The sequence below is a fragment of the Zootoca vivipara genome, chromosome 7 (genome assembly GCF_965207765.1).
Source record: "Zootoca vivipara chromosome 7, rZooViv2.hap1.1, whole genome shotgun sequence".
Taxonomy (NCBI): Eukaryota; Metazoa; Chordata; class Lepidosauria; order Squamata; family Lacertidae; genus Zootoca; species Zootoca vivipara.
This window is the reverse complement of record NC_142590.1, coordinates 2,923,091-2,936,448: the sequence shown is the minus strand read 5'-3', so window position 1 is coordinate 2,936,448 and position 13,358 is coordinate 2,923,091. Positions and strand designations below refer to the sequence as shown.

The 13,358-nt window shown below is 46.2% G+C and overlaps 1 protein-coding gene across 1 annotated transcript in view; it reads left to right on the top strand.

Moving 5' to 3' along the window:
* Positions 1–13,358, top strand: part of RGSL1 (regulator of G protein signaling like 1) — a 35,681-nt gene that overhangs the window by 15,320 nt on the left and 7,003 nt on the right. Inside the window, exons 11-17 of the mRNA XM_060276554.2 lie at positions 409–517; positions 2,004–2,197; positions 6,259–6,376; positions 7,798–7,894; positions 9,155–9,284; positions 9,996–10,170; positions 11,885–12,023. Of these exons, the coding sequence (XP_060132537.2) occupies positions 409–517; positions 2,004–2,197; positions 6,259–6,376; positions 7,798–7,894; positions 9,155–9,284; positions 9,996–10,170; positions 11,885–12,023 (962 nt within the window). The remainder of the gene's footprint in view (positions 1–408; positions 518–2,003; positions 2,198–6,258; positions 6,377–7,797; positions 7,895–9,154; positions 9,285–9,995; positions 10,171–11,884; positions 12,024–13,358) is intronic.

Here is a 13,358-nt window from a genome sequence, read left to right as displayed (position 1 = left end):
CAACTCTACAATTCTCTGATTCTAGTTAGTGCTACAAATCTGGACTGGTTGTTTAAGTAAGATGGCTGGCAGGCTGAGGTCCATGGGGCAGTGCCCTATATTTGCCCTCAAGGGCCAGCCTCCATTGGAAGAGAACAGAGCAAAGTTAAGGGAGAGGCTGGAGTTTATGGAGCAGTGGCAGTTCTGAGTCTGGCTGTCATATCTGGTTGTGCTCTGAGAAGGAATAAGGGTTAAGAAAGAATGTTTTCATGGAGGCAGAATTTCATTATGCTGAGATCTTGCAAGGTGCTGTTGTGGTGGTCTTCAAGAGGTCAGTGTGGTGGTGGTTTTGAGTGGTTTTGCTCACAGAAGACCGCCTCTCGTGGCTAATTGTAAGGAGGCTTGCATTGTACTTCTTTTCCCCTGCAGGCGTGTTCAGTCGTCCGTTATCTATGAAAAGGAATCTCCACTGGACCCGATCGAGTTTGTCCTTCATGAGGAAGGGGCCTGCCTCAAGAAAGCCCCTTCTGAGGCCCAGGTATGACACCATTGTGTCATTAGCCACTTAGCTCCAACACTCAGGGCCAAGACAGGAGGTTCATTATGGGGACACTGTTATTGCATGCAAATTCATGCTGTCAATGTCATGTCTGGTTTGGCCCTCACTAACTGCCCATTCAGGGCTACCAAGACTATCTTCCATTTTGCTCATAGACTGAGAACAGACAAGAGATCTTTTCAGAGAGTTGAGGTGGAGTGCAGTATAGGCTAATGGTCTGCACATTTTCCATAACATCCTCTCTTGTCAAATAGATTTGAAAGGTTTAAGGCTGTGGTCCTTTAGACACTTATCCACGATGGAATAATGTCATCTTGAGTACAACAGTATTTATTTCTGTGGAAACATGCAAAGGGTTACACTGCAAAGATTGCAACACTTCGGAAACCTGCAAGACTGTTTAAACCAGGAGAGAGTGGTATACAAGAAATGATAAGAGAACTATATCACACTTTTCATGAGACTTAGGAGCATTATTTTAAATTGAAGTGGAGATTTTCTGAAACACTCTGCAGAATTTTGCAGGTCCCTTTGGGGTTGGGGTTCTTCAGGCAATGCTGACAGTTCTTAGGATTCAGTGTCTTGGAGGACAGGGAAGGGTATCTGTGGTGTAATGGTTAAGAGCAGTGGACTCATAATCTGGGGAACCGGGTTCGCTTCTCTGCTCCTCCACATGCAGCTGCTGGGTGACCTTGGGCTAGTCACACTTCTCTGAAGTCTCTCAGCCTCACTCACCTCACAGAGCTGCTTTGAGACTCCTTAGGGTAGTGATATCAAATCCAAACTCTTCTCTCCTTCTTCTTCAACCTGGGACCTGTATATAAAAATATGTTACAGGTAGGTAGCCATGTTGGTCTGAGTCGAAACAAAAAAAAAATCCTTCAGTAGCACCTTAAAGACCAACTAAGTTTTTATTTTGGTATGAGCTTTCGTGTGCATGCACACTTCGTCAGATACACTGAAACAGAATCCACCAGACCCTTATGTATAAGCTCTTTTATTACAGAAAAATTTCAGAAACAGACTGGAAAGAGAAGTTGCTGAATTGCAACTCATTAGCAAGCTTAAAACCATGGAGCCACCTGGAATGAACAAAGGCATAGGATTCTTATCTAATTATACATGATCAAGCTTTCCTTAGCACCTCAGCCCTTGCTCCCCCCCCCCGCAAGACCAATTGCAGTCATTAACAGTCGTTAACAGTCATCAACAGGTTTACCACTCCTATCAGCCCATCACCCATTCCCATCACCCCACCCCCCTCCCTCTGAATATACATAAGGGTCTGGTGGATTCTGTTTCAGTGTATCTGATGAAGTGTGCATGTACACGAAAACTCATACCAAAATAAAAACTTAGTTGGTCTTTAAGGTGCTACTGAAGGAATTTTTTTAAATAAAAACATGTGATTTAGGTGAAAGAGCTGATGGCCTCAGCAGTGCCTAATGTCTCCTTACCATTACAGGGCACTCTCAGAAGTGCTGCAGAACTCCATCCACTTGGATTACTTCAGGCAGTTTCTCAAGATGAACAACGCCGAAGCCCCACTCCTTTTCTGGATAGCTGTGGAAGAACTCAAAAACGAGGCGAATCCTAGGGTTCAGCGCCTTCAGATCAATGACTGCGTCAGGACTTTTTTCTTCCACAGTATCCCACCCGGTATGCAAGCCAGGCTCCAATTGCACCTCACTCACTCTTGCCCACAAGACCCAACACATCAACCTGCAGGCTATAGATACTCCCTTGAATTGCAAGTTGTGTGAGCTTGCCCCTGACCTGTCAATGACAGGAGCTTTCACCTGCCTTGTGCACCTGCCTTACCCACCTTGGAGACTCCTGGTCTGCGCACCAGGACCATTGAGGCTGCAAGTGGAAGAAGCAAGGGCAGCATTCCTGTCCCAGGTCCCTGCATGGCTCTGCCACCCACCCCTATCCCAGGTAGATCCTTGGTGCCTCTGGATCTTATCTACTTAATACTTTCAGGTCAGGCCAAGGTCTACTTGAGGAGCAGCTGGGCTCTGCCCTTGTTTGTGATCAAAGAGATGTGCAGGCTGATGCTCCCTGATTGCTGCACTATATATGGCAGCAAAGGAAAGTGCAAGAGCATCGGCTCAGATGGGCCCTTGAATGTGCATCAAAATGAGCATAGGCATGCAGCATCCCGATGTCACTTGTCAAGATAAACCTCCCTGTGACATCATCGTGCTTCTGGGATCACATACTGAAAAAGGAAGGAACACTAATAAATTGAGGCCGGGCTGCTAACAGCTCCAAAAATGACCAGCGAATTAGAAGGACCCCCCCCCAAAAAACCTCGGATTATTTTTGTCTCCTCAAATTAAGCCACTTTGAAGGTCTTCATGAGTGAAAATTCAGTTTGGGCATTAGATCCCCTGCTTAGAAAGAAAGAAAGCATTCAAAAGAAGCATTTTGTCACACATGTGATTCCTGATGTGTGGTGAAGCTCTCTTGGTAATTTTGGCTGGAAAACACAGACAGGTGGCCATCCTCTTTGTATCAATTACCACTTCTTAAGGATCTTAATGTATTGGCGCAAGTTTACTCAGTATTGCTCAAAGGCAATATGATGATATTATATTACCGGTAGTATATTATTAATTACTTCTGTTTGGGCTGGGGCAAATGTTTTGTTGGGGTAGGGAGTAGTTTAATTTTAGTATAATTATTTCTTGTTTTGTTTCTATTTCTATTCTTTTGTTAAATTACTGTACAGTATAGTTTGTATTTTGCTTTTTAGGTGGATAGGGCCGGCGCTGCCTGGGAGGGGGCTTCAGCCTACAGAATGGCTGGGGCAGGTTCCACGGGGGGGGGGGGGGATGTAATGGGATCACGGGCAGGAGGAGGAGTTACGCTAAGACCAGACCATGTCATTAACGAGGAGGCAGGCTTAGTCATTGTTTGAGGAATCAGCAAGGGAAACCCACATGACCTGAAAGTGTTGCTATGTAATACCAGTCAATGAGGAACAAAACCACTGCCATCCACGACCTGATTGTGGATGGAGGATTTGACCTGGCGTGTGTGACAGAGACTTGGTTGGACGACACAGATGGGCCTGTCCTTGCTGCTGCTTGTCCACCAGGTTTCTCTTACGCACAGCAACCCAGGCCTTGTGGGTGGGGAGGGGGTGTTGCAGTGATTTTTAGGAAGTCCTTAGTTTGCACCAGGCGTCCTATTGGAAAGACTGAGTTTTCTGAGTGCATGTTCTGGAAGTTGGGCAATAGGGGCAGTACAGAATTCCTCTTGCTGTACCGACCTCCTCGCTGCACCAAGGATTCCCTGCCCAAGCTGCTTCAGGTCGTGGCGGATGTCCTCCTGGAGACACCCAGCTTGGTTGTCTTAGGGGATTTTAATATCCATGCCGACACGACCTTACAAGGAGCCGCTTGGGACTTCGTCGAAAGCATGGCCTCCATGGGGCTGTCCCTGAATAAGTTTGGCCCAACTCATAGCCGTGGACATGCCTTAGACCTGGTGTTTACCTCTATGGATGTGGGTGATCTGACACTAAGTAAAAGCGAAACAAAAGAAGTGCCATGGTCAGATCACTTCCTGGTGCAACTGGACTTCTCCGCGACACTTCCCCTCTGCTGGGAGGTGGGACCGATTCGGATGGTCCGCCCCCGCTACTTAATGGATCCAATTGGCTTCCAGAGAGTGGTAGGGGATGCTTTATCCCGTGCTGATGGCAATGGCGATGGCAAAGAGGACCTTCTTCACCGTTTCCATTGCATCTGCAGAAAACAGCAGCAGGAGACTCTTCCAGGTGGTTCGTAATCTATCAGAACCATCTTCATCATCGGGGCCTGGTAAGGACCCCAAGATCTCCTGCAATGCTTTTGCAAAGTTTCTTGCAGATAAAGTCACTCAGATTCGGAAGGAGGTAGACTCCACCGTGGGAGCAGGGCCGGGGCGGGGGAGTGCTAGAGCCCTGTCTAGTCATGTTTCATGGGATCAATTCCAATCTGTTACCTCCGAGGATGTGGACAGGCTACTTGGACGAGTGAAACCGACCACCTGTCTCCTTGATCCTTGCCCATCCTGGCTAATAAAAGCGAGCAGGGAAGGGCTGGGCGATGGGCTCCACGGGGTGGTGAATGCTCCCCTCTGTGAGGGAGTCTTCCCAGACCTGCTGAAAGAGGCGGTCATTAAACCGCTTCTTAAAAAAACATCTTTAGACCCGGCAAATATGTCTAATTATCGCCCAGTCTCAAATCTACCATTCTTGGGCAAGGTGATTGGGTGGGTGGTTGCTGAACAACTCCAGGCACGCCTGGAAGAAGCGGACCTTTTGGATCCCTTCCAGTCGGGATTCAGGCCTCATCATGGGACTGAAACTGCCTTGGTTGCACTGGTTGATGATCTCCAGCGGGCTAGGGACAAAGGTGAGAGATGTTTCCTAGTTCTGCTGGATCTCTCAGCGGCCTTTGACACCATTGACCATAACATCCTTCTGGACCATCTAGAGGGGCTGGGGGCACTGTTATACAGTGGTTCTGCTCCTTTCTCCAGGGTCATGTTCAGAAAGTGGTGTTGGGGGATGAGTGTTCAGACCCCTGGGCTCTCGCTTGTGGGGTGCCTCAGGGGACCGTCCTCTTCCCCCATGCTTTTAAACATCTATATGAAGCCGCTGGAAGAGATCATCAGGGGGTTTGGGCTGGGTGTTCATCAGTATGCGGATGACACCCAGCTCTACCTCTCTTTTAAATCAGAACCAGTGAGGGTGGTGAATGTCCTGTGTGAGTGCCTAGAGGCAGTTGGAGGATGGATGGCGGTTAACAGATTGAGGTTGAATCCTGACAAGACTGAAGTACTGTTTCTGGCGGATAGGGGGCGGGCGGTTGTGGTGGACTTCCTGGTCTTGAATGGGGTAACTGTGCCCCTGAAGGACCAGGTGTGCAGCCTGGGAGTCATTTTGGACTCACAGCTGTCCATGGAGGCGCAGGTTAATTCTGTGTCCAGGGCGGCTGTGTACCCGCTCCATCTGGTACGCAGGCTGAGACCCTACCTGCCCGCAGACTGTCTCACCAGAGTGGTGCATGCTCTGGTTATCTCCCACTTGGACTACTGCAATGTGCTCTACGTGGGGCTACCCTTGAAGGTGACCCAGAAACTGCATTTAATCCAGAATGCAGCAGCCAGACTGGTGACTGGGAGCGGCCGCCGGGACCACATAACACCGGTCCAGAGAGATCTACATTGGCTCCTAGTACATTTCCGATCACAATTCAAAGTGTTGGTGCTGACCTTCAAAGCCCTAAACGGCCTCGGTCCTGTATACCTGAAGGAGCGTCTCCACCCCCATCGTTCAGGACACTGAGATCCAGCACCGAGGGCCTTCTGGCGGTTCCCTCACTGCGAGAAGCAAAGCTACAGGGAACCAGGCAGAGGGCCTTCTCGGTAGTGGCACCCGCCCTGTGGAACGCCCTCCCATCAGAGGTCAGAGAGATAAACAACTACCTGATATTTAGAAAATACCTAAAGGAAGCCCTGTTTAGGGAAGTTTTTAATCTGTGATATTTTAATGTATTTTAATGTGTGTTGAAAGCCGCCCAGCATGGTGGGGGGGTGGTGGAACCCAGCCAGATGGGCGGGGTATAAATAATAAATTATTATTATATTATTATAAAGGCAAAAATAAATAGAAGGCTCTTTTGGAAAGTGTGTGTTCCTGTCCCCCCCTTTTTTTACCCACCCAGAAAAGCTGTTGGATTGTGATGCTGATATTATCAAAGAGATTCCAAGGGCAGCTAATGTGACTGTTCCCATGTTGGTCACAGCACAATTTTTTGTCATGAAGGTCTTGGAAGAGAAATGGTGAGTAAATAGGAAATGCAAATATGACCAGCACAGTGGAATGGGCAATGATACAAGTGACAAGGTGGCAGCTGGCAATGAAATGTTCTGTTCTAATATTATCAAAACAGAATGATTCCATCACATTTATGGACTGGAGTGTGGTAGTGATTACTGTGGAATAACCAGCCTCATTTAATCAATATGTTTAAGTTCAATTGACACATCAAGGGGTTACTACCATAGAGTAAACTGTCCTGCCAGGCTTAGCTATGTCCACTTCCCCTCACCTTGGGAAGAACTATCGGTAGGTAATCAAGCCTTTGTTCTCCCCAGTCTACTTGAGAAGTTTAGCGTGTGAAGAGGTTTGAGCTGGTTGCTCCAGCTCGGCTACAAGGCTCTCACATGGCTCTCTTGAGTTCCTATAAAAATAATTTAGAATATTTCATGAACTTTGTAACTAAGCTAAGTTTTTCTGCATTTGTAACTATTCTGAAGCACATGAATCTGACCTTTGGAGAATTGTAAGTCAATCATTATTATTTTTTAAATTACCAAATGTATGGTCTTTTCCTATGCTGTGGGGAAAGGGAAACTTTGGAAAGAGAATTTTTAAGGGGACATTTTGGAACTCACTTTAAATATTTTAAAGGTCTAACAGCCTATATTTCCACACTTTACTTGGCTGCATATTTTGTGACTTTAGATATCTGCTGGGGTTCTCCCATCAAAGAGTACTTGTCCCAAACTTGGATCTTGGGACCCAGGAATTCTCCTGCTTATATACATATTTTGCACCAACATTTACAACAGGGCTAAAGCTGAAGCTTCTTTGGCCAAGCACCAACCTTTCCCCATACCCAGCTCTGTGAATTTCTTGTTAAATCTATATTGCCTTTCCAAACAATGGTGCCCAGTTTATATAATCTCTATAAATTACCAATTTAAAAATAAATAAAGATGGATTTAAGTTAGATGTTCAGCAGAGTGCCATTCCTTTGCAGCTCGTAAGGGAACTAGGCTAGTTTTAGCCTTTTAGTTTAAGTACCAAATCTTTTCTCCCCCTTAAAATAACAACCACACAGTCTTGTGGAAGGTAAAAATAAGATTTACTCACTCTGAATACTTCTTGAAGAGTAACGGATACAGCAGCTTTGTTCAGGCAGTCTTAAAATGGTAATCCAGTTACCAAGACATATTGTAGTTTAGTTTAAAATGGAGTCTGAGCAACGGAGCTCAGACAGGCAGATGTTCTCACATTGCTGGTAGAGCAGAAAGAGGTGGAAAGAGATTATCTAGCAAAACATGAATTGTTGGTTTGACTGCACTTTAAATATCCCCCTGAGATAAATAGATGAGCAGAATAGGGTGGACTATGCTTATAAAGGGAGCAAAGTAACTGCCTCACCTATCTCTCTCTGCTTTTGGTTGCATCCTGGCAGGTTTCAACAGTATCAAGGCCTATATCCTGAAAGTGACCTTTCCATTACTGCAGGTGGAGGGAGGGGAATGAGGCCCTCGGTGATGCAAGAAAGAATGGTGAGTGATGAATGTGGAGCAGGATTTGGATGTGTATCCTCCTGCCATAGATTCAGACCATGTTTGATATAAAACACTTGTGAGCTCCTGACCTGGCAGCAGTCTAAAGCAGGCATCCCCAAACTGTGACCCTCAAGATGTTTTGGCCTACAACTCCCATGATCCCTAGCTAACAGGACCAGTGGTCGGGGAAGATGGGAATTGTAGTCCAAAACATCTGGAGGGCCGATGTTTGGGGGTGCCTGGTCCAAAGGCTTGTGTCCTTTTGCCCAGCTCACAATACGCTGGGAATTCTGTTAACTAATCAAAGCTGATTGTTTGTGATAGTGAAGCATTGACTACATGTTGGAGAAGCCACAATTTGCTAAAAGGAATTTTCCTGATCTCATCCATCCCCATGTTCACCCCGCTCATTACTGGGCCTGGAATTACTGGCTATGAAACTGAGACATAATTGGAGGTGAACCGTTGAATCTGGAGGTTGCTTTTGATTTGATTGGTCAAGACCAACAGAATCAGATGCACATGTCTAAAACTGGATGTGCTCCAATCATGGAGAAAATGGGGCTGGGGGGAGGGGGAGCTCCAGATCTTAAGTGCAAAGGGACTTGTGGTTGCATGTGGTAGGGAGGGTGTCCCCTCCTTCCCCAAACAGCAGCCCCTGGAGAGCACACAAGCACCTTCTGCCCAGGCCCAGTGCAAATCTAACATTTGACTTGTCCACAGAAGAGCAAGATGTGGATTTGCACCTGCCTTTCCTCCCCATCCCCATTATGTAGGGACAGCCACATGGTGCACCCCCAGTGTTTTATTGGACATTTCCCCCCTTTAACTCAGAGTGTGTGCATGTTGATCCTTGGAAACTCAAAAATGGCCAGGATTTTTTTTTGGGGGGGGGTGCATTTATCATGTGAACACGCCCATGCTAACGGGATGACTGGCAGCTGCAAATCCACATGGGCTGCTGCACTGTGGACATGTCCATTGCCAATTTCAGAACTCTGCACTCCACAGGCTCCTTTCCCTCCCTCTCCTCGCCCACGTGGGTCCCCTTCAGTCCCTTTCGGAGCTTTCCATGGTGCTGCATTACATCTCTTGATATTAACATTACCCTTGGTTAATGCTTCGTGCACCTGATGGAACAGACTGCAGTCGATCTGTTGGTCTTTAAGGTTCTTTTTCTCGTTGTTGTTGTTGTTGTTGTTACGAGAGACTACTGTGGCTACCATGGGCTGTACGTAACGTTATTCTCTTCTACAGAGAAGGTACTGGAATGTTCTTGGTACTTTCATCAGGACTGTCTGCAAGTTCCGAAAGGCAATGAGTTACGTAGGGCAGCGCAAACGCTTTGAAGATTTCCTCCACCGGGAACTGAAAAACGATAAGGAAAGTGCGTGCTTTCGAAGTCTCTTGTTCCAACGTGACTTGTCTTTGGGCAGGTGACAGGAGTAACCTCCTTGGTTTTATTTCCTGTGCTTGCTTAGTGTCATGAGAGTAGAAGGGAAAACATTTCCCCGTGCAGTTTCCCCCCACCTTTCAGAATCTTACTCATCTTTTCTCTAAACTAAAAAGGCCCAAGGCTTGTAACTTTGCTCACAGGGTCCTGTGCAAAAAGTTGCAGTGTTTGCATGGCTCCACCCAGCCCAGCCCTGTTCTCATGTCTTGCTTCTAACTCTAGTATCAGGAATATGCTGCTCCAAAAACCGGGAACTCCACTTCCCAGGGAACTAAGATCAGGTATATAAAGTGAAGGCTGAGTGATATTTTTCTCCAAGCCCAGTGAAACTCTGCCCAAGTCCCAAGTATCAAAGCAGATTAACTTATGTGGAACATATGAGTTGCTTTTTTTAATAGGTTTTAGAAAACATCTGAAGGCAGCCCTATTTAGGGAAGATTTTAATGTGTGACATTTTAATGTATTTTAATCTTTGTTGGAAGCTGCCCAGAGTGGCTGGGGAAACCCAGCCGGATGGGCAGGGTACAAATAATAAATTATTATTATTATTATTATTATTATTATTATTATTATTATTATTATGTATGGTGGCCTGCAGATGGTTGTGGGAGATGCTGTGACCGGGGTCTTCCTTTTCTTTCATAGATGTTCAATCCTCACCTCAGAGCCAGACCCGTGGGAGCTTCAGTGGAATGAGTGGGCGTCACGGTTCCACGTTTGAAGATGCTGAAGTGCTACAAGTGAAGCGCAGGATCTTTGGCCGCCTCATCTCAGTCAACTTCTTGGTCAACGATCTCTATTTTTACCTGGAGATGGAGAAGTGAGTGAGCAAGCCCCCCTGCCATGACTTGCACACCTCTTGGACTTGTCAAGGGAGACTCCATGCGTGAACAGAGCAGACATTTAATGGGGCAAATCTCTGAACAGGAGCATTTGTCTGTCCTAATCCCATCTAAATTGGCTGTCACATAGCAAGGTGGTGCCTTGTGCTGTAAGTATCACCATATAGGGCCATCTGGTAAAAAGGCCAGTTTGGTTTATATTAAGAATATAAAAATGAGCCCTGTTGGATCAGGTAAAGGCTCATCTGCTTCAGCACCCTATACTTAACACGGCCAACTAGTTACCTATGGAAAGCCCACCAGTAGGGCCCTGAGCCCAAGAGCCCTCTCTCCACCGGTGATTCACAGCAACTGGCATCCATAGGCATAGGGCCTCCGACAGGGGAGGTAGAACATAGCCAATCATTGCTAGTAGCCATGATAACCTATTCTCCACTTTCATTCTTTTTTTATTATTATAAAAATCATTCAATTTGGTGGCCATCACTATATTTTGCAAATTAACCTATGTGGTATGTGAAGAAGTACTCTCTTTTGTCTGTCCTGAATATTCCAATGCTCTACTTTGTTGGATAAATTCTGGGATTATGAGAGTGAGAAGAACTTTCCTCTACCCCTGTTCTTCGTACCACAAATAATCTTATGCAGATATATCATGTCTCCCCTTACTTGCCTTTTCTCTAAACTAAAAAGTCCCAAATGTTGTAACCCTCCCTCATCCTTGGATCATTTTGGTTGCTCTTTTCTAACTCTATAATACCTTTTTGAGGGAAGGCAACCGAAATGGTACTCTACAGTGCTCTAGGTGTGGTCACACCATAGATTTGTATTACGATATCAGCAGTTTAATTTTCAACCCGTTTCCTAATGATACCTAGTATGGCATTTGCTGTTTTAACAGCTGCCACATGCACAAGGTCAACATTTTCACCATGACCGCAAGGTCTCCTTCCAAGTCAGTCATTGCCAGTCCAGATCTCAGGAGCACACATGTGAAATTAGGAATTTTCTTTTGCCCCAATGTGCATCACTTTACACTTGCTCACATTAAATTGCATTTGCCATTTTACTGCCTATTCATGCAGTTTGAAGAGATCCACTTGGAGCCCATCACAATCCTTTTTGGATATAAGCACACTGAGCAATTTTGTATCATCAGCAAACTTGGCAACCTCGCCAAGTTAAAAGGACAGGTCCCAACACCAATCCTTGCGGGACTCCATTTTCTGCACCCTTCCATTGGGATAACTGTCCATTTATTCTTGCTCTCTGCTTCCTGCTCTTCAGCCAGCTCCTGATCAAGAAATATTGTGTATGTTGTTGGGTTTGTTTTTGTTTTTTCTGAATGCTTCCCACCAGCCATGTACCATCAAGTGCTTAATGGTGACAATGGAAGAGCTCTGATTGCACTGGTTTCTCATTGGTCTACATGACTAGCAGGGACCATCTTGGAATTAGTCCTGAGTCTGTACACCTGCTTTCCTATTGTCAGCATGAGAATGACCCTGATAAAGATCCTTCTCAATGACCCCAGATATTGCCTGTACTGCAATACCCAGGCTGTGCCCAGTGTCCAGATTCCAGCCACCAATTGTGATGATGAGATCATGCCTCAGGTTTTGTGTTGTGTCCAACATGCCACCATCCCACTGCCCACCCACCTCTCCATCTTCTGCTCTGTTATTGCCGCAGGTTTTTTTACCTCTCTGACTCCGTGGTAATCCTGTCCTCCCTTGGGTTATACACCGAGAAAGATATTGCCTTTCTGAAGAGCAAAGTGTCCACCATCAACAAGCTCTTTTTGAATTCAGATATCCCACCTAAACTGAGGGTAAGAGGCTGGAGCCAAGTTTTATAAGACACTTATAAAAATGAAGTCATTGGGAATTCTGCTAAGCGCCATAGTGAATGGTAGCATTTGGAGTAGAATGCTGGCAGAAGCTGAATGGAGACAGACTCGCCTGGATCCAATCATGCTGAGACTCTGGATTTTTGAGGGGAAAGAAATGTAGTATTTGTTATTGGAAATACTGTACATGTTGATAGGAAAGATCCCTAGTTCTCTCTGGCTAAGATGAAAATGCAGTAATCCATTCTTGCTCTTGTATCTCAAGAGTAGACATCAAATCATACCTGTTGTCATGAGGAGCACACATAGAAGAAGAAAGGGAATGGACACAGGAAGTGAAGTCAGTAATGCTAAGAGTATACCGGTAGTCTAACACTGAAGGAAGATCAGAAGAACAGACTGGAAAGTCTGGAGGTTCCTCTCCCCATCTTCCCTTTCCCATGGAGATCATCAGCCTACAGTGCAAGCTGAGCTGCATCCCAGCACTTCCAACAGTATATGCACTCAGCTAGATTTTTTAGGTGGCGCTGTGGGCTAAACCACAGAGCCTAGAGCTTGCCGATCAGAAGGTCGACGGTTCGAATCCCTGCGACGGGGTGAGCTCCCGTTGCTTGGTCCCAGCTCCTGCCAACCTAGCAGTTCGAAAGCACATCAAAATGCAAGTAGATAAATAGGGACCGCTACAGTGGGAAGGTAAACAGCGTTTCCATGTGCTGCTCTGGTTTCCCAGAAGCGGTTTTGTCATGCTGGCCACATGACCTGGAAGCTGTACGCCAGCTCCCTCGGCCAATAATGCGAGATGAGCGCGCAACCCCAGAGTCAGTCACGACTGGACCTAATGGTCAGGGGTCCCTTGACCTATGTATACTGCATAATCACCAAGTTTGATAGCAACAGAGGTGATCTCTGATAGTGTTGGCAATGTTCTGTGGCAGTGGCACCATTTTGAGTGGGCAGGGGTAGCTTCCCCAAGTGAGGCATCTTCCTGGGTTGTCAGTGTCATACTGAGTTTCCTAGAATTTCATGAGAGCTAGGCTTGAAAATGGGGTCCTCTTCTAAGGAGGCTTCATTGGACTCCAGGCTGGTCTTGACAGAGACATGACACAGAGCGAGACAAAGGGATGATCCACTGCTTAAATTGCTGGTATGTAGATGTGGAAGGGAAGCTGTGAAACCAGATTCACACTGACGATGTCAACTGTGACCACCCTAGTATTGTAAGTCTGTTTTCCCCAAAGAAAGCCTCACATGCAGGTTCTTGCATTCAGCCCTCAGTTGAAAGGTAGGATCCCAAAGGATGGGCTCTGGCTAGTGACA